At 42.5% G+C, this 21,914-nt stretch overlaps 1 protein-coding gene across 3 annotated transcripts in view; it reads left to right on the forward strand.

Moving 5' to 3' along the window:
- The first annotated feature begins 8,311 nt into the window (after window positions 1-8,311).
- LMNB1 (lamin B1) overlaps window positions 8,312-21,914 on the forward strand; it is a 67,605-nt gene continuing 54,002 nt past the window's right edge. The window contains exons 1-2 of one of the 3 annotated variants that reach the window (XM_082380708.1): window positions 8,312-8,517; window positions 8,621-9,124. In XM_082380708.1, coding sequence (XP_082236834.1) covers window positions 8,766-9,124 — 359 coding nt within the window. In that variant the 5' untranslated portion in view covers window positions 8,312-8,517; window positions 8,621-8,765. Of the gene's footprint in view, window positions 8,518-8,620; window positions 9,125-9,733; window positions 9,751-21,914 lie in introns of those variants that run through there. The other 2 variants (XM_082380706.1, XM_082380707.1) reach the window with 2 other exon arrangements.

Consider the following 21,914-nt stretch of genomic DNA (forward strand, 5'->3'; position numbering starts at 1 on the left):
CTTTCGTTTGTCTTGGAAACAGAACTGCTGGAATGCAGGGTAGGAGCATTTTTAACTTTATAAGGAGCAGTTAAACAGTTTTCTGGAGTGGTTGTACTATTTTACACTCCCATCAGCAATATAGGAAAGTTTCAGTTCCTACTTTACGCACTATACATGTAAATCAGAGAGGTCGCTAAGTGCTTTTCAGTGTCATCTCTTTTCAGTGACTTTAACAGAATATTTTTGATATTGTTAAATCCCAAGCACGTGGGTATCCAAATTCTGGATAAGTCTTGCCCAGTTTCTAATATACATACTAAACACAGACAAATACAAATATTTCATGAAAAATATAGAATCATTTCACTTTATGGGATAGTTCTATTCCTGAAAAACTGTGTGTAAAGGTTTTTTTGTGGGGGGGGCCACAGCATGTGGCACGTGGGATCTTAGCTCCCTGAGCAGGGATTGAGCCCGTACCCCCTGCAGAGCAAGCACGGAGGTTTAACCCCTGGACCGCTGGGCAAGTCCCTGTAAAGACAATTTTTTATAAATCAAATCACTTACTGGATAAGACTTTCTCTACTTCAATGTCTACTTAAATCCTCTTTTTTCCACATTGTCCTCTCATTCTCTAATTTCTTCATTCTCTAAATTTTAGCAGCCCCAGAGATTTGACACCTGTCATCAGTGTCATTCCTTTGGGCCTTTGTCCCTCATGGCTTAGTTTCCTAACCTATGTATTCGCATGTATACATTTCATTTCCACACACACAATACAATACCTTTATGGAGGAAATGAACCACATTTTATACTTTAAAAAATTTCTTTGATAGCATGTGGTGCTGCGCTTTGCACACAGGAGTTACTCAATAAAATTTCCTGTTTAGTTGGTTTTCTATTTTTGTTTTGCTTTAGGCAAAAGGCATAACTGTTATTTTACGACTCAGCTTCAGTAATGTACTTGTTTTAATTATATGGTAATTTCCTCAATTTTCCATTTTCTTGACTAACGTAAGCCATGCTTAAAGTTAAGATTGTTGGGACTTCCCTGGTGGTGCAGTGGTTAAGAACCCGCCTGCCAATGCAGGGGACACGAGTTCAAGTCCTGGTCCGGGAAGATCCCACATGCCGCGGAGCAACTAAGCCCGTGCACCACAACTACTGAGCCTGTGCTCTAGAGCCCGTGAGCCACAACTACTGAGCCCACATGCCACAACTACTGAAGTCTGCCTAGAGCCAGCGCTCTGCAACAAGAGAAGCCACCGCAATGAGAAGCCTGTGCACCACAATGAAGAGTAGTTCCGCTCGCCACAACTAGAGAAAGCCCGCATGCAGCAGCGAAGACCCAACACAGCCAAAAATAAATAAAAAATAAATAAATTTAAAAAATAATAAAAAATAAAAACAAACAAAAGAAGTTAAGATTGTTGACTAAAATCTGCTTCCCTTACCACCTTACTAATTCCTAGTTTAAAGCAACCCCTACGCAGTGTGGTTTGAAATAAAAAGCACACCACAAGGAGGTTAGGGATTCCATCTGGGGTTTCCCTCTAATTCTCCCTGGAGATGTGGGTTGCCATTTACAGGTCTCCACTAAGTACCCGATCCATTTGCCAGTCCCTGGAGACTGACATTCTTACCAGCCCAGCTCAGGGACCATCTGTCTGTGAGTGGTTTCCTCCTCCCAACTCAGAGGCCTGTCTGGTCCTTGTTGACCCTACACTACCTTGTTCATGCCTTATTTTTAGTACCGGGCACTGTGAGGCAGAATTTATTTACATGAATGTTTGCCTGTCCACCACTGGACTGGCAAGCTCCTCAAAGCAGGGATCATGCATGGACTTCAGTCATCCTTGCTCTGCATGTAGTAAGTCCTCCACAAGTGTTTGATGAATAAATGCATGGATTAATGAGTGAGCAAATGGGCATGACTTTTTAGGTATCCTGAACCTTTAAGAGTTTCTACTTTAATGTTTTTTTAATATGCAAATTTATGGAGAATTTTAGGCCAGAAAAGCACTATTTATGTTATTTCTCTTACTCTCCTTCCATGAGGTAGATATATGCTGGGTTTTTTTGTCCAGCATCCCTTCATTTCTTTTTTTTAAAGATTTTTTAAAAAATTAATTAATTAATTAATTTATATTTTTGGCTGTGTTGGGTCTTTGTTTCTGTGCGAGGGCTTTCTCTAGTTGCAGCAAGCAGGGTCTACTCTTCATCGCAGTGCGCGGGCCTCTCACTATCGCGGCCTCTCGTTGTGGAGCACAGGCTCCAGACGCACAGGCTCAGTAGTTGTGGCTCACAGGCCCAGCTGCTCTGCGGTATGTGGGATCTTCCCAGACCAGGGCTCGAACCCGTGTGCCCTGCATTGGCAGGCAGATTCTCAACCACTGCACCACCAGGGAAGCCCCCTTCATTTCTTTTTAGGATGAACTCTTCATTGCTGATGGAATCCCATCCTATATGGTCTGGTGAGGCCAGCCTTGACTTCTGACTCTCTCCCACCCCTGACTGTCAAACAGGTGATTTTGGGCTTGGACTTGGTTAACCAGAGTACATCCTAGCTCTGGACACAGCAGTCCATTCAAGGCTGGGCATGTGACCCAAAGAGGCAAATCAGTTTTCCTGAGATTTGTTATATTGTGAGTTAGTAGAACTTTGGCTTCGGTGTTTAGAAGCCAGGTTTTCAACCTTGTGGAGAGAGCTCATGTTAGAATAAAGCCTACTTGGGAGGAAAAGCAGTGTGAAGAGATCTAGAAGGAGACAATTCTGATGATGGGATTGCAATCTCCCAGTGGCATGGACCAGTTGAGGTTTATATATTAATTATATTCGAGTTTAATACTCCAAAGATTTTTCACCTCATCCTTTCTGTCCTTAGATTGATTTTAAGTCCAAGGAGATTCTTACCAACTGTAGGGAGAGCCATCTGCCTCTTGGTTTTGCTCTGTCTCCATTCTGTGCTGGCCTTTTCTATATGTGACTTCTTTTAGTTCCTGAGTACGTTGGCCTCTGTCACGTCTGTCTTCAATGCTTCTGCTGAATTGTCTGCAGTTCCACCATGCCTTGAGTGGCCAGTTCACCCAGCTCAGTCTGTAGCTTCCCTGTGCAATTCACTCAGTTCAATCTGTTGGCTTTCCTTAGCTCCTCCACATCCTTCTTATGGCCATAGGAAAGGTGTACGTAAGGGTTCTCCAAAGAAACAGATCCAGTAGGAGGTGTATATATAGACAGATTTATTTTAAGGAATTGGATTGTGTGATTAGGGAGGTTAGCAAATCCAAAATCTACAGGATAGGCTGGAAGGCTGGAGATACAGGAGGAGCCAATGTTGCAATTCAAGTCTGAAGGCTGTCTGCTATAAAAATTTTGTCTTGCTTGGGGGTATCAGTCTTTTGTTCTTTTCAGGCCTTCAACTGATTGGATGAGGCCCACCCACAGCATGGAGGGCAATCTGCTTTACTCAAAGTCCATTGATTCAAATGTTAATTTCATCTAAAACACCCTCACAGAAATATCCAGATAATACTTGACCACATATCTGGGCACTGTGGCCCAGCTAAATTAACACATAACATTAACAATCACAGAAGGTTAGGCTGTTCTGCACTTCCCCTGTTGCTCTTCATACCCTTTGTTGCCATTTTTTTGAGGCTGCTGTCTACAATGGTTCTAAGGAAGGCTGTTCTTGGCTTCTGTTCCATTGCCTCAAGACAGAAGGAAACAAGAGACTTTGTTGTGAGGCACAAACCATCTCTACTCTTGGATCCTTCACCCCTATCCTCAACTCAGCTCAGGAATGGGACAAGGGACCATGACTCCCACAGTGCATCTGGCTTTAAACTCTCCTTCCTGTCCCAGCCAGGAGGCATTCACTGGGGTTGGGGTGGTAGGGATGGGAAATGGGGTGGAGTGGACTGGTTTAGCCAGATTACACTTCTTTTCAAATCTTTTCTTATACCAATATCAAAGCTATTGAACTTAAAAGCTGAGAATGGTGTGATTATCTTTAGTTCTGGTTTAACCACGCCATTCTGGGAAGAATGGCACCCCAAAATTGTGGTAATGAGGAAGAAGAAAAGAACATCCTGACAGCTGGTTGAAACTTCGTTCTTCTACTTTAACCATATCAACTATGCAAATATTGTAACTTCCTTTTTCCTCTGCATTCCTGAACTCAGCTGTGGGGTCTGGAAACAGTGCCCTTACTTTTCTAGATTGACCTGAAAGACTAAGGTTTATGGGGAAATTTCAGGCAAAGCGACAGAGGAAGACTGGTGGGGAAGATATTTTAGGCAAGGAAAGTCTCACCTCAATAATCTAAGAACTAAATGAATAAATTAAAGTGTTATTGGGAGGGATAAACCATACATCCAGACAAAGTGACTAAAGACTTTGTTTTTTCATGAAAAACACTTTGAGTGGGGTCAGTTCCAATCAGAGCAGAAACAGCTGAATTACATGTAAACCCTACACTCAGACTCCAGTCTTTTTTGTTATTTTTACCATTCTAAAGGCAAAGATGCAGAATATAGGGTGAAGGGGCATACTTTTGTACGACTAAAAAAAAGCTGTTAAAAATCAGATGCATAGTTTAGTTTAACAAATGCTTTAAAGATATCTTTTAAAAATAATTTAAATAAAATGTTGTAGGTTTATGAGCATATTTTGGCATAAAATAAAACTAAAATACAAAAGTGCAAATTGGTTTTTCTTTTTGACTAAATCACAAGCAATCAGTCAGATGGAACCACTGAGTTAAAATAATCCTGCCAATCCTACTCTTGCCATGTATCCAGATTTTTTTTTTTTTTTGCCTTTTTTTTTTTTTTAAAAACTGAATTGCAGAGCATGAATTCGATTATTTTTTTTTTTAGAGCTACTTTATTTATTTATTTATTCATTTTTGGCTGTGTTGGGTCTTCGGTTCGTGCGAGGGCTTTCTCTAGTTGCGGCAAGCGGGGGCCACTCTTCATCGCGGTGCGCGGGCCTTTCACTATCGCGGCCCCTCCCGTTGCGGGGCACAGGCACCAGACGCGCAGGCTCAGCAGTTGTGGCTCACGGGCCCAGCTGCTCCGTGGCATGTGGGATCTTCCCAGACCAGGGCTCGAACCCGTGTCCCCTGCATTAGCAGGCAGACTCCCAACCACTGCGCCACCAGGGAAGCCCCCTGTATCCAGATTTTAACAAGCAATTTGGAAAACAATTTTGAGCAGCATATAAACTTCATGGGGTTATGCTAAGAGAATTCTATTGAAGGTGATAAATACCCTTTAAAACTCTTAAGCTCTTTTTAAAACACAAATATTATTTTATCAGAGTTGGAATGGATTCTGGATAGTCACTCAACCTTCTAAAACATGATTTATTCTTATGTTTTTATGATATCTAGAAAAAGTATTAACTTTGCAAAGTATATTAAATAGAAACAATCTGGTCTAGTGGAAGACCATGTATTAATTTACTTCATCATTCAAATATTCAGAAAACAAATACTGAAGAGATACCAGTTAAAAAAAGAGACAGTGCTTAGCAATACTCTTCTTCATTTTGTACGGCATCCCTAGCTTCCCCATTTGTTTACACTGTATACTCAGCTAACTGCCAGCTGTCTCCCCCCTCTCCTGGGACAAAATTGGGTTACTTGCTAGCTTTCAGTCTCTCCTTCTCTTCTCCCTTCCTACCTACCCCCATCCTAGTCTGGGTCCCTTCTGCCCAGACCTGATAGGTATCCTGTGTTTTTCTGTCCCAGATCCATAAGACATACAGAAAGTAGGGCAAATGTCAAATAAATTCTCTGCATGTAGTGAGGCAGCTGTGTGTTTTGGGAGGAGTTTTAAAGAGGTAAGTGATGCCATGGGAAGCTGAAGCTTGGTGGCCATATGCATGGCCTAACCACTAATCAGAACACGTGCACTGACAAGTAAGTGAAGGTTTATAGAAAAAAATCAGGCAGAATATTTGAAATCATAATTGTCCTTGTAAATGCAGGAGCATTGTCACCATACTCCTATAGTATTTGCTACTTCTCATTTATTGGGGAAAATGGTGGTGGTAATGGGATTGCAGGAATTCTTTAAATGAAGAGGGCTGGACACATTCAGTATGAAAGAGCAGGGATGAAACAGGCCTTATTCCAGGTACGGAGTTAGGCTTGGGAAAAGCCAAGAGAATAAGAGAAGTGTACATTTAGTAAAGTGCCTGACCAAATGTTTGCACAAGTACCTAATTCTAAGGCTAAGAGATTTTCCATCTTTTTTCATTGCTTTTGATCGGAGACACAGGATTACTATTAGTAAGGATTACTATTTAGCCATCCCATATTATGTCTAAACACTACACATATTACTTTAATTATTGCAAACCCCTGCAAGGTAGGAATCATCCCCATTTCCTATGAGGAAACCAAGGAGTAACTTCCATAAAGTTACATTGCTATCAACAGCAAATCCCCAACTGTCTGACTCCAGTGTATTTGTTGTTTCAGCTAATAGGATATAATCTGAGTTTCCTAAAACAATGAGATTGAGGGATTCTCAAGCTTTCAAGAGAAAGCTTAGTGGGGTTGAGAGCAGTAGAGATCATGCCTGAAATCACTTCACATACAGTCTTCAAAAATGGAGAGAAAATAATTTTCAAATATTTCCAAATATTTTTTTTAACGTCTAAGGTAAAAGGAGGGTATGGAGTGAAAGCCAAGCTGTCAGTGTAGTGGAAAGGGCCTCAAGAAGACTGGAATTACATTGCAATCCGGATTCTACCACCTTGGACACAGCACTCACCTTCTTTAGGCCTCATTTCTTTGTAAGTAATTTAGATTTTCAAGGTCCTTTTAAGTTATTAAAACTTTACTTGAATACTTATGAACTCCTAACACCAACTTCAAAAAAGGACCTTTTCAACTTTTTAACTGTCAAGGACGTTAAGGAAGGAGGTATTTTAGATAACAAACAGGGCAGGAAATAGAACCGTTAATAAGAAGAGTATCATCACTCATAGAGTGCCTGGAAATTCAAGGAGGATGATATTCAACCGGTGCCCTTCACTAATTCTTATGTGCATGATTAATATTTAAAGAACATTCTAGTCTTCATTCCTGCCATTATTAAGGTAACTAACCTGTAAGTACTCTACCGATGCGTCCCTAAAGGGTTATGAGTTGGCCTTCCAGGTTATAGTTGAGGGCGAGGCTCTGGAGGCGATTGAAACCGCCTGGGTTCAAATGCAGTCCTGTCGCCTGCCGGCGGCTGTAAGGAAATTCATCTATTGCGTGGGTACATTTTCAAATGGAAGGAATCTGGTTCCCACACCACAGAATGTGTGGATGGATAATCCACGAAAAGCCCAGGGCAGGGCACATAGTAAACTTCAATAAATGTTAAGTCTAAAAGTTTAAAACTTTTCAAAGGGATTGATGGACATTCTATTAGAACTGTGGTCAATTACTTTTCAGGGGAATCCCTTTTCAAAGCAAAAAGCATTTCTACTTAAGTTTTCGCAAGTATAGATTTTGATACATGGGATTTTAGTGAAGCATGACCATGAATAGCTTGTGCTATTTACTTAGTAACATGTTTATCATATCACTTGTGAGGTGGTTTTGATTTTATAAAGCCCTAAATTGTTAAGAAATAAACGGATCGGGGACCGCCCATCATCACTGGCTGTTCTGTGGTCTTTATCCATCCGCTTCTAGACACGCGTGCGTCAATTTGATGGGAGGAGGTGTTTTGCTACACCGTTTTCCACCTGAGAGAAAAATAAAGGCTTGCATTTGGAACCCGCACGCAGTTGGTCTTGAACCTCGGACACCAGCGCTCATTACGTAACTCCACAGCGGCCGGGCCTCCAGGCTGTTTTCCGAACCCTCACCGCGGGGCGGGGATAAGGTTACAACGCCCGCGGTCGTCCCGGGCTCTACGAGTTTTGCGTGTGTCAGTTAGAGACGTTTACATTTGAATTTCCCTGAACCGCCGGGTGTGGGCGGCGGCGCGGACCCGCCCCGGAAACCTCTGGGCCCCTTCCCGCCATCCGCCAACCGGACCCGACAAGCGGTCCCCGCGGGCTGGTGGGAAGGCCCGGCCGGCGCGGGACCCAAAGCCGCCGCGCGAGCACTCCCCGGCACCCCTCCCCACAGCCCTCAGTCCTTTCCGCCCCCCCCGTCCCCCGCCACGCCCAGCCGGGCCCGCCGAGCCGACGGTTGCCTGCGGGCCAGATTTTGAATTTACAGGCCCGGCCCCCGCGTTGCCGGCCCCCATTGGCCAGCGACGGTCACGTGGAGACGCCGGAGCGCGCCGGCCATCTTGGGGAGCGCGGCGCCGCGGCCCGCGCCACCTCCGCCCCCAGCGGCTCGCAGCCAGCCCGCCCCTCCGCCCTCCTCCCCCCGCCCGCGGCTCAGCGCCGCCTGAGAGGAAACAAAGTGCTGCGGGCGGGAGACTCGGCGGCGGCGGCGGCGGCGGCGGCGCGCGGACTCTGCTCGGCTCTCCCGGCCACCCTCACCCCGTATTTCCCGAGCGTGTGTGCGCGCGTGTGTGAGTGTGTGCATGTTTTCTTACAAAGGGCGTTTTACATTTAATTGATTCGTTGTCCTCCCCCTTTGCCCTTTGTGCTGTAACCCCTCTCCCGCCATCCCAGGTGCTTCGTCCTTCCCCCCGACGTCGGCCTTTCAGCGAGCGCGGATCGTCGGTTCGTGCCTTCCCTCAGGCTTCTCCGCCTGCCGCCCCCTCCGTGTTCCGGCGCTGCCCGCGGCCTCCGCGCTCAGCTCTCCTCGCCGATCGCCATGGCGACAGCGACCCCCGTGCCGCCGCGGACGGGCAGCCGCGCCGGCGGCCCCGCCACGCCACTGAGCCCCACGCGGCTGTCGCGGCTGCAAGAGAAGGAGGAGCTGCGCGAGCTCAACGACCGGCTGGCCGTGTACATCGACAAGGTGCGCAGCCTGGAGACGGAGAACAGCGCGCTGCAGCTGCAGGTGACGGAGCGTGAGGAGGTGCGCGGCCGCGAGCTCACCGGCCTCAAGGCACTCTACGAGACCGAGCTGGCCGACGCGCGACGCGCGCTCGACGACACGGCCCGCGAGCGCGCCAAGCTGCAGATCGAGCTGGGCAAGTTCAAGGCCGAGCACGACCAGCTGCTCCTCAAGTGAGTGCCGGGGGCGCAGCTCGGGCGGGAGGGCGAGGGCCGGGGTGCTCACGTGCTTCGGAAGGGGCAGCGTCTCGGTCTCCAAGAAGGAGAAAGAATCTAGTGTTTTTCAGCGAGGGCGGGGATCGCGCGGGGGTCTCAAGCTGTAGTGATGGTGGGACCGGGATGCACATTTCCCGATCCTGGATACCCAGTGGGACTCGGCGAAGTGCGCGCCTGGGGCCGCCAACGACAGGCGACCGGCTTCGGGCCTCGGACCCCGGGATCCAGAAGGCTTTAAACGCGCGGAGATCGGGCGGGCGCCAGGTGCGGGTAAGTGGCGTCTGGGCGCGCGCTCGAATGCGCGCCCGGGTTTCCGGCCAGGCCTGAGACAAAGCGTCTGGTGGGTTTGCGGTGCAGGAATGGCCGGCCGGGGAGGACCGGCTGCCCGCCTGGAGAATGAATGAGCTCTGCGCGGGCGGAGAGAGGAAGGGGAGGGACCTGCCTCGGGCGTCCCGGTCTCCCGGGGGTGGGTCCCGCTTTGGCGCGCTCAGTCTTGGCCCTGTGACATTTTGCGATCTTTCTGCGCCTGCCTTGGGCGAAGAGGGTGGGGCGGAGTCTGAACTGCGCGCCACTGTCGGCTCTGGGCAAGTTGGGTTTTCAAGCTGGTTAGCTTTCTCTGGGGAAAGGTGTCCTTTCTTTCTGCGGAGACAGGCGCGGGTCTTTGGGTATTTCTCTGCACCGGACTCCGCAAGCTGGGTTTTTTCACGTCTTGGCCACCGTTCTCGGATCGGCGAACCGCCTGCCCTCCCGCAGCAGTCCTCTCCCCTAGCTTTTGTACCGCCAAGACATAGTCACTTGGTTTTTCGGGTGTAGGGGAGACCCAGCTCAGTCCCCGCATCTGTCATTGTGTTGACAGGCCAGGGCAGGTGAAAGGGTGTTGTGTAAATGTGGAGAGTTGTGGCGAGGGAGAGCTTGTAAGTTTTTCACATAAGAGGGTCTGAATTTTTCAGTCCAGGGCACACGGATAAACTAGCAAACCTTTGCGGATCCTACCTTGACTTTCTGATGAGCAAAATGGCATAGTTATCCTCAGTAGGCAGCTAGTGTTGATGTCACGCTTTAGAATATTGCTCGGTTTGCCTCCAGAATTCCGGTCGTCTTCATCCCCTCTTGCCAGTTGAGATCTCTGGAGATACCTGATTCTGACTTTGACTTTGTGTTCCCTTGAATGTCTTTCTGTCTCCGTGTAAATGTTCCTGTCTCGGTCTCTGTGATTTTCAGTATGTGAATCTCAACTTCCCCATCTTGTTAAATACTTGACGAACGGTTCATAAAGAATATGTGCACTTGGTAAAAAAAAAAAAAAGCTATAGAGGGGCTTATAGTGAAAAACGATGTCTCTTGCCTCTTTCCAGGAGACAATCACATTTAGCCCTTTTTGTTTTTATTTCTTTGAGTATTTAGTTCCACAAAATAAAAATAATAATAAGCTTATGTTTCTTTTTCCTGGATTTTCTAATGTTTGGAGTCGTCTTTTGAAATGGGTCAGTTCGCTCACTACTGTCTCCATCTTCCTCCAAATTTTTCATTACTGAATTTCTTCATATCTTGGATGCCATTGCTTATATGATTCACCATTATCACGTGTACCCCTAAGAAGAAAAACTTCAGGGCCAACTATGTAGGATCCATCCTGTTGGACCCACCCTGTTTTCAGAGATGTTAAAGTGTGACACAGATTAAGTATCTATCTGTTACCTGCCAGTTGCTGTTTTATGTGGAGGATACAGAGATTTGAAAAAAATAAGTTACTTCCCTTACGTTGATGATAGGGGAGATACCCAGCAAGCAAGTAAAAATTGTATTTCATCTAATCTGAAACATTTTGATGCTGGTGCTTTTATAATCTTTTCAGAAGGTATCCACTGAAGGTTTTTCACACAGTAACAAGACTGCCACCTGGCTGACTGTAGTTGTAAAATGCTCTGCATGGATTGTAAAATGCATGCTGGTTTCATCAAGATTAAAAAGTGAAGAATATATGTGTTAGAATCAATGAAATCTGTGTATGTGATATAGTGTTAGGATAACAGATGCTAGGGGAATAAAAATAGAGCAGGGTGAAGGGATGGTGTAGTTAAGGAAGGCCTGTCTGAGGGCTTGACAATTGAAAACAATTTCTTTGAGATGTCAGGTAGTATACTGGGATTTTATAGATAGATAGATAGATATCTATATATATCTATATATAGAGAGTCTGAACATATATATCTATTATTAGGATTGGATGTATTTTCTTTTCTGATGTTCCATCAATTCCTCAAAACATACACATTTTACTTTCATATTTCAATCCTGACTTTCTTTGTACAATTTTGTTCCTAAATAGCCTTCCATTTTTCTTGCTGATTAAAGAAAAATTTGCCTTTAGCATACCTTTAAACTTTTAAAAGATATCTAATTATAATATCTATTATATTAGGCTACTTTCTTCCCTTAAGCTCTCTGCTCTTAAGACATGATGTGTAGTTGACGTCCTAGGAATTTACCTGATTTAGACCCAGTTTCCTCCTGTATCACATATTTTCGGTTCCTTGGTTTCTTCCTTCATTTTATTGGAGAACATCCTTAAGTTACTTATTCAGAAAAGATGGCAGGAGGTAGACTTGCCAAGTCTCGTGTGTCTGAAAGTAATTTTGATTTTTGTCTCATGCTTGATTAATAGTTGGGCTAGGTATAGAATACTGGTTCAACATTTTTCCTCACAGCTTGGAAAGTATCATATTGCCCCATTGTCTTCTAGTAGCCAGTTGTTGTTCATGTCTACCTAATGCCAGTCACAGTTACTTTCTTTTGGTAATTGCTTTGCCTCTCAGGAAGCTTTGGAATTTTCTTTTCTCCTGGTTTTCTGGGATTGCATGGTGATAGGTCTAGGTGTGGATATTCTCTTATGCATCGTAGTTGTTATAAGCAGGTCCTTTCCATTTAAAGGCTTGGTCTTTGTTTAGCTCTGGGAAATTTACTTTATTCCGTACATTTTCTGTGCTCCATTTTCTCTGTTCTCTCTTGTTGGAATGTTGAACTCTTGGGTTTCTTGTTTTCTTATAATTCTTTTTTTCATCCTGGGAAATTACTTTGCTCTTCTCCAGCTCAATAGTGACATTTTAAAGGCACAAGTCGTACTTTTAATTCTAAGAAATCTTTTTGTAGAGATATTTCTCTTTTTTTCCGCTTGTGTTTATTTTTAAGGATGCATTATTTTCTTTAATTTGTCTGAGGGTAATATTTAGGGTTTTCTTTTTAAATTCTCTTCTGTTAATTGGATTATCTCTTTTCCCTCCCTGGTCACTTGTTCTTTTTGTTTGGTTTGCTTTGTACCTTCCTACTCATTTTTGTCAATTGCTGATCCTTGGTTGTCTACATTTTCAAATGAAGGACTAGTTAATGCTTGAATATTACTGCCGGGTTATTTAGGTAGCTCCTTCCCACTTTTCTGAGTGTAAGAGCAAATTAGGATCTCTTTATGTAGGAATGGGATGTATTCTTGGCCAACTTGTTGGGAAACCTGCAGTTATGTTAAGGGGTGCCCAGGAGGGCGAGGTGCAAAGCTGTTTCATGAGTTAATCCCTCATTTTAAGTCTGCCTCACTTTCTCCTGTAACCCCTGTGTGCACGTTCTGTGATAGGTACTTTTATCTCCATTTTTTTTTTAAACATGTTTATTGAAGTATAATTGCTTTACAACGGTGTGTTAGTTTCTGCTTTATAACAAAGTGAATCAGTTATACATATACGTATGTTCCCATATCTCTTCCCTCTTGCATCTATCTACATTTTTTTTAAGGCACTAAGTTTTTATTTTATTTTTTAAAAATTTGTTTATTTATTTATCTTTTGCTGCGTTGGGTCTTCATTGCTGCATGCGGGCTTTCTCTAGTTGCGGCGAGTGGGGGCTACTCTTCCTTGCGGTGCGCCGGCTTCTCGTTGCAGTGGCTTCTCTTGTTGCAGAGCGTGGGCCCTAGGCGCGCGGGCTTCAGTAGTTGTGGCTCACGGGCTTAGTTGCTCTGCGGAATGTGGGATCTTCCTGGACCGGGGCTCAAACCCATGTCCCCTGCATCAGTAAGCAGATTCTTAACCACTGTGTCACCAGGGACATCCTACATTTTATCTACTAGAAATTTGTTGAAATGTTTGCTAATGATCCTTTTTCTGTTCACTTTCTTGCTATGGGTTTATTCGTTGTTTACTGCTTTTTTTTCTTAATATTTATTTGTTTATTTTTGGCTGTGTTGGGTCTCCGTTCCTGCATGTGGGCTTTCTCTAGTTGCGGCGAGCAGGGGCTACTCTTGATTGCGGTGCGCGGGCTTCTCATTTGTGGTGGCTTCTCTTGTTGTGGAGCACGGGCTCTAGGCACACAGGCTTCAGCAGTTGCGGCATGTGGGCTCAGTAGTTGTGGCTCACGGGGTCTAGAGAGCAGGCTCAGTAGTTGTGGTGCACGGGCTTAGTTGCTCTGTGGCATGTGGGATCTTCTCAGACCAGGGATCGAACCCGTGTCCCCTGTGTTGGCAGGCGGATTCTTAACCACTGTGCCACCAGGGAAGTCCATACTGCTTTTTTATTGGGGTCTAGTGGGGAGGTCAGTGCCTGTGCATAGTAATCCTTGGAAATCTTGGAAATAATTTAATTTTGAACAATAATTGAAGTATAATTTGTAAGATGAAAAGGAAGAAATGTTTTATTATCTGTTTGGGTCCATTGAGCTCTTTTGTTTAAGAATAATTTTCTGTAACTTATTTGGAGTTAGAGTCTTTGTAATTAGTCTGTTATTTAGGTGGATTTAGATTAAGAAAGCAAGTCTTGAGAGAATTATAGGTTCCAAAATTACTTAGTCCCTTTTTGGTTCTTTAGCATACAACATACCTCAAAGACAGAAGAATTCTAGGAGGCACTTGTCCTGCTAGAAGGAATTTGACAACGGCTTCTGTGCAGGTGGTCTCTTACAGGGAAACTGATCTCAGATCTAAGATATAGCTACTCCAGTTCATTCCAAGCCTAATTATATTTCATTGGAAGCTTTTTTGCGGAATACTTGCCAAGAATGAGGATGAATACCATCAGTCAACACTTCAAACGTAAAAGCAAAGAAAAATTGACTTAATTGAGAATTTCAGTATTAACTAATTCTGCAGGAAAACTAAATGTAAGAGCAAGTTATGTTGAACAGTTTTTCAGTAACTAATTTTGTGGATGCATACATTTTTTTTTTTTTCTTTAGTGTGGTACAGGTCCATAGTCTTTTATGTAAAACCCTTATAGCCACAAGTGTTTGGAATTAAAAGCAGTTCCAACTTTAAGAAGGTAGTATGATGCGTATACTGTATATGACACCCCAGTGGGGTCTGGGGTAGCACTCTATATGAAACAGGGATTTCTGCAGGGAAAGATTAATAGTCACAGTAAATGGAGAAAGACAACTAAAAATAGCCTCATGTCCATTCAGGTGCAGTTTTGTCACCAAATGAATTAATTAAAATTTAAGTTTTAGAGCTCTGGGATTACATATAAGAGAGTAATGATTCATGTTTTTTAATTGACTGCTTCTTAGTAACTTCGCTTGACTCATCAGGTTCTAGAAGTTGTGCTTTATTCTTCAAACACAAATAAATTTCATTGATTGATTGGTTCACAGTAGATATTCAAGCTTGAAAGGATGCAAAATTAACTCTAAAGCCATTTTCTCTTTTTTGAGAAGTATGAATTAATTAGGAAACTGGAGATGGGGGCTCACTGGAATATAACTAATATAATGGATGCTGTAGGATTGTTTGAGATGCTGAGCAAGTCAATTTACTGTCCCTTCATTAAAAAAAATTTTTTAAAAAGGATGTCCCGGGACTTCCCTGGTGGCATAGTGGATAAGAATCCACCTGCCAATGCAGGGGACACAGGTGTGATCCCTGGTCTGGGAGGATCTCATATGCCATGGAGCGGCTAAGCCTGTGCGCCACAACTGCTGAACCCACATGCTGCAACTACTGGAGCCCGTGCTCCACAACAGGAGAAGCCACCACGATGCAATGAGAAGCCCGTGCACGTCAACAAAGAGTAGCCCCCGCTCGCCACTAGAGAAAGCCTGCGCGCAGCAACAAAGACCCAGTGCAGCCAAAAAAATAAAACTAAAATTAAATCTTAAAAAAAAATAAAAGGATGTCCCAAGAAACACAGTTTAGTGTATTATAGGTATTAGACCTCAAAGCCAGTGTTTTCAAATTAATCTTTGAGATACTGGACAAAAAATCTGTTATTTAAAGCAGAATTTCATATATTTTCAAAACAGATGGTGCTTCTTTTTAAATATAATTTTATGAAAAGAAAAGTTTTTCTCAAAATAGAATAAAGTGTAATGTTGCTTGTATTTTTTTCACAGTATATATGCACCTGGAGATCTGTAGGCTTCCTACCTCCATCCTCAAGCAAGTTTTGAATAGGATAGGTTTGAAGTTGAGGGGATCAAGCCTACATAGTATATTCCTTTGGGAAAACGACATTCCTCTGATTTTACTTTGTCAGTACGTTAGTAAGGAAACTCCTGTTGGGAAATTTGTATTTGTGTGTTTTCGTTAAAAAATGTGTACAGATGTTCACGTGCTACTCGCATGTATAATTGGGACACTTGTCAGTCACAGTAGCCTGAGGTACAGTAGTGTTAAGCAAGAGCACTACATGAAGTTGCACCTTCCTACATTTTGTGACTTGGGGCAGGTATTAATACTTTAATTCTTTGAGCTTTCATGCCTCATCTGTGTAATTGGGATAAGGCATAACTAGTAGTTTTCTGAATCTCAGGAAGAATTAAGAAACCCAGATCTTTTTCTAGCCTGTCATTTACTTGTCTTCATAGTAACGGATGGATTTTTATCAGAATTGGCTATTTGAAGAAATTAGGAAGTATATGGAAATGAAAGTAAATCAGATAAACTATTTTTTTTCTCTGTCTTTGGGGAGAAGGGGGTGCTGGGGATTTACTGTATATTTGGACTTATTGTATATGTTTACTCTGTTGACTTTCTACATATTTTGGTCACAGAATGAAATTTAGGTGCAGGGCTAAACAGTATCTGCAGGGTTGTTTTAACATTCATTTTTCAGTTTTCAAATCTAAAGTAATAAATGCTAATCTGCTCTAGGGACTTTGCTTTGTAGGTAGGATAATTAATTGAAAAACAAAAATCTTGATCCCGTGTATTACTTGGTCTTTTGTTTATGTCCTTATTTTGCCCTGGTAGAAGCAAGTTGCCAGTAACACCCTTGCCTTAATATGAGAGGTATAAAACTCCATGGTAAATATTACTTTAATTTTCAAGGGAAGAACAGGAAGGATAGACCCCTAGAATTGGTGTTAAAGTCTAGGAGACAGGTCCTAAGTAATGAAACCATCATGATGCTTCCTTCCCATGCTTTCAAAGGATGTTTGGTAGAGCATGATATCTTTTGGAGTTGTTTATTTAAACTAGGAGGTTAGACTAGGTAATCTTTTGGTGTACCCAGACTCAAGGAAGTAAACGCACAGAATGAAAGATAAAGCACTATAAAAATACGCTACTGAATGTTTTTTTTTTTTCTCCATATACTCCATATACTCCATTATGCTTGTTCTTTTCATTTGTCCAGATGACATCACCTCAGATATTTCTGAGCTAGAGATCTTTAGACTTTATATCATCACTGTGGGTCTATTTCATGCACAAACAGTGAGAATGAGCCTGAAGTGTTAATTGGGTGACGAGACCCTGTCTAACTGAAGTTCCCAATTATTTCTGGGATCCAGGGAAGTTTCCTAATTAGAGTTTTTAAATTCTTTTTTTTTTCCAGTATATCTCTCTGATAAAAGGGATTGTGTTTTGGCTGTTATACTTGAGAAATTTTAAAAAACTAATTTTTTTGTCACACAAAAATTATATATTCATTATGGAAAATTAGAAAATACAAATAAACACCAAGAAGAAAGTAAAAGTCACCCTTAGTTCCATAAATAAGAGCTCTGAAGTTTTTCTTTTTATATCCACATTATTAATGAAAAATGGGTTCATGATAAATATTGATGCGTAACCTTCTTTCATGCTACACTGCTTTGTGAACTTCTTTACATGTCAGTAAATGTGCTATATCATCATTTTGAAGATACGTCAGCAGCTTTTAATGGGTAGGATTAGTTTACCGTGACCAGAGATGTCGGCTTTGCAGTGACTACCTAATTTCTCAGAGGCCATAGAGGGCCATGATTATCCTCTTCCCACTTTCTGACAATATCAAATTTTTTCTCCTTGTTAACATATTGATAAAAATGGTTAAATGTTAAACTAATTTACTGGTGAAATGTTAACCATTGGATAAAGTAATTACAACTTTGCCAATTTTTGATGCCAGTAACAGCATATGGGTGTCCATTTGGGGGAATTTATTTTTAATTTCTGCAGGTTCTTTTTAGTTCTCGATCGTTTTTATTGTTATGCTCATGTTGCGAACATAAAGGAGTAAAAAGATCCACATTTGGGTCATAATCTTAGGTTTCTGCTGATATCTTTGCTGTAGACCTAGATGATAAGTGAGACTTTCCCTAGCTAATATGTTTGCTTGGTCCTTTTTAAATTTAATTTTTTGCCTTTATTGCATTTGTGTTTATTGATCATAGGATTATAGCACTTTTACAGCTAGGAGGGGACTTGGATCATCTGATCTATCCAGCCCACTGTGTAGGTTCAGAAATTGAGACCTAGAGAGATTAGAATACTGGTGCAAGATGTGGGACAAAAAGAGCTAACATTTATCTTCTGCTTATTGTGTTTGCCAGGTACTATGCTAGATGCTTTACAGACACTGTCTTTTAAGTGTTATGATAACCCTGTTTGATGGGTGAGGAAACTTGAGGCTCAGAGAGGTTAGGTATTTTGCCTGGGATAACTTAGCAGATAAATGGCAGAGCTAGAATAGATCCTAGCTCTGTCTTCTAGCATTGTTATAGGGGTTTTACATGGATCACGCCATTTAATACCGACCTGAAGCAGGCTCATGGAGCACTGTCATCTGTGCTTGGACTTGAAGTCTTACGTAAGACAGTTGACTTTCAGGTTTAGGTGCTACTTTTGGAAATGGTAGTAGATGTGAGTTTTTCACAGTGATATTTGAGATAATTTTGGATTTGTCAGGAGGGTGCAGTAACTGAGGCAGCTGTTTGAAATACTGAGGGCTTCATTTGCTAATAAGGAAAGGGTAAAAATGAATTACTGAAAGAGACCTCTTTTGTCTTTTCTTCCTTGTTGAAAAACTCCTACTTTACTCCATGCCTTAATAATAACTTCAAAATAAACTAAAATCTCTAAATAAGTCTTGAATACTCATGGCAGAAATATTCTTTTCATTTTTTATTCAGCACACATTTGTGGAACAGGTACTGTTACAAAGTCCAAGCTTGTACTGCTCCCCACACAGAAGGCCAGTAAATCGAGAAACAAGTTGTTGGGGCAAGGAATAGTGACTTTATTTGGAAGGCCAGCACACCAAGAAGATGGTGGACTAGTGTCCCAAAGAACCATCTTGCCTGGGTTTGGGTGCTAGTTTCTTTTAGAACAAAGAGGGGGAGGTGAGGGGTAAAGTAAAAAAGGTGATACGTTGTTGCTAATATTTCCTGGTTCAGGCCAGAATGGGAGGGGATGTGTTAATTTCTTCTTTCCTGCATCCATTCCCAGGTGGGCCTGGTTAGGGTATTCCTAGTGAACTAAACCAAGGTATTTTAGCTTAACTGGGAGACAGGGTTCCTGGAGATGGCTCATTATGTATACTTTAAGCTGTAGGCAACATCCCTTTAATGATTAACTTACAGCAAAAGTAATAGAATGCAAAGGTTAACGTAGAAGAAACAGATCCAATATGGAGTCAGATTTGTTCTTCCCTATTACAAGTACTACATGCCAGGCCTTGAATCAGATGCTGGTAACAGGGAGATGGGACACTTAGTGCCTGTTAACAAGTTGCTTACAATGTAGTGAGGAAGACATAAAAAGCACTACAGTATTGTGATACTGTAACTGCAATATGCTAGTACAATGTAATAAGTGCTATGATAGCAGTAGCCACATCTTGCTATGGAGAGAGGGGCTACATACCACATAAGGCAGAGTAGGAGCTTTGTAAAGTTTTGAGAGACATCCCAGAGGAATTGGGGAGGCAGTGAAATCTGAGTGTTGAGAGATAAGTAGGGTTGGCTTCTAAATGGAAAACATTAGTAGAGGTGTTGTCCTGAAAGGCAAATAGTGCATCTAACTAGAGCTGTATATATCTATATAAATACTTGGTGTGAGGGATGGTTAGATTTTGGGTAATCAGGAGCCTCAAGGATTTCAGGCAGAAGAGTGGCATCGTCAGTCTGGCTTTTGCATGGAGGAAAAGAAGAGTAGAGGTAAAAACACTAGTACGGACATGTGGGGAGTAATGAGATGGCTCCTGAACTGAGGTAGGAAGTGGGAAAAGGCAGAAGGTGGATTTAAGAGATACTGAGCATGGGAGATTAGGGAGAATGGAGTCTAGGGTGACTGCTTCCATGCCTGGGCACCTGGGGAGATAGTGTTGCTCTTAACAGAGACTGGTAGGGCAGGAACAGATTTGGAGGACCCTACTCAGAGTTAGTGGTGTTAGTGAGTTAGTGAGTTGCTGGATTTCTAGATGGAGATGTCAGCTGGCAATTTGGAGTACTTCTCTGGAGCTCCGAGGAGATACTTGATTGGAGATACAGTTTTTGGAGCATGGTGATATTTGGGGGTAGAGAGAGAAAAGAAGAGGGGCGAAGTCAGAGACATGGAAAACATCTACGTGTGAGGACTAGGTAGGGGATAGAAAACCCACAATGAAGATGATAAGTAATGGCCAGAGAGGAAGGACAAGAATTGAGTTATGGAACAAGGAGATTTACAAAGGAATGGTAGTATGGTTTTGGTGTGATAAGGCCTAAAAAGTATCCATTGACTTTGGTTCGTGGGAACTTATTGTTGACTGTGAGGAGCATCTAATGCTAGAGAAGAGCAGTAGGGTCAAAGCCACTGACCATAATTAAGGAAGAAATGGGACTAAAGGTCATGAGTTTAGGTCATAAAGAGTGTTTGATGTGAAAGAAAGAAGACATTCTTAAAGGTCGATTTAAAGTAGATTCTTACTCAATGTTTATATAACACAACATTGGATAGGGTACCAGAACACTTACCCCTCTAACATTCTGCACTAAAAAAATGATTGCTTCACCACCTTTGCTTAAAACACTTTAAGTGGCTTCCAGGATAGTAGCTTCTAGGATAAAGAGTAAAAGCCTCAGTATTACCTAATACTAGGGTGACCGTATAATTTAGCATTCAAACAGGGTTACTTCCTTCTTGGTGTGAGAGAGGGAGCTATTGATAATTATGCTGGGACACTGGCATCAATGGAAATTGCCCTAGACAAACTTGGACGTACCTAAAAGTTCTTCTCTTCATGAGCTGGCTCCTGAATGACTGTGGCTTCAACTCACACCATACTTGGTCTTGCTCTCTCCTCTCCAACCATGATATTTTTTATTCAGTCCTGTTTACCACCCTCTCTCTTAATAGGGCCTTTGCATATGCAGTTTCCTTTGTCTGGACTTCTCTCATCATTGGGTTAACTCCTCCTTAAACCTCAGATCTCTGTTTAATTCATTTCTTAGGGAAATCTTCCCTATCCGGTTTTTTAAATGTGAGCTTTGAAAAAAAAAAAAACAAAACCTGTGACTATCCAACAAACATGTATGTGTGTACATAATTTAAGGATTCAGAGATCTCCAAGACTTCTTATGAAAAAATTACCTTCAACTATTTTAACTGCTCCTTTGATATTTTTCTCGATATCTAAATGGCATTGTTGACTTTTTGCCATGGACGATGAGGAATTGAGTTTTTCATTTTGTTCTTCATAACAAATTTTTCTTCCTCTTATCCTCCCAATAGTCATACATTACATTTTAGTTGAGATTAGTTTAGATCAGTTTTGGTATATAAAATATTATTTCACTGTGTTCTGTAAATGCTTCTGTAGCACCAATTGGCTCATATGTGACTGGTAAATAGAGAAATGATATTATTGTAATTAGAGGTTGTATTGACTTATATATGACTTTTCCTAGTAAAGGAGAGTCAGAATATCAAGAGTAGAGTTCAGAGGGAAAGAAAGCTCTGATTTCAACTCTATTTTAAGAAAGTTAAAGGAGTGCCTTCACCCAGGATTCCCTCCCCCAGAGAGGTGTGCACCACCTTTGTTCTTATAGCCGGGGTTGTGTTCAGAGTCTATTTCTATCTCTAATGTCTCAGTTCCTGCAAGCCAGCATGGCCACTCTGATGTTGGGCATCTCTGAGCATCTCTTGAGGCAGCTCTAGCCACACTAAACTGACTGCTTGCATTGTCCAAGTCATCTCCTGGAGTACTAATTATCATCATTATTATTTTTTAAAGTTTATTTATTTTTATTTTTATTTTTTAAATTTGTTTTTGGCTGCGTTGGGTCTTTGTTGCTGCACGTGGGCTTTCTCTAGTTGCGGTGAGCGGGGGCTACTCTTCGTTGTGCATGGGCTTCTCACTGGTGGCTTCTCTTGTTTTGCGGAGCATGGGCTCTAGGTGCTCAGGCTTCAGTAGTTGTGGCACGCAGGCTCAGTAGTTCCGTGGCATGTGGGATCTTCCCAGACCAGGGCTCGAACGCGTGTCCCCTGCACTGGCAGGTGGATTCTTAACCACTGCACCACCAGGGAAGT

This window comes from Balaenoptera borealis (assembly GCF_965194805.1).
Source record: "Balaenoptera borealis genome assembly, chromosome: 2".
Taxonomy (NCBI): domain Eukaryota; kingdom Metazoa; phylum Chordata; class Mammalia; order Artiodactyla; family Balaenopteridae; genus Balaenoptera; species Balaenoptera borealis.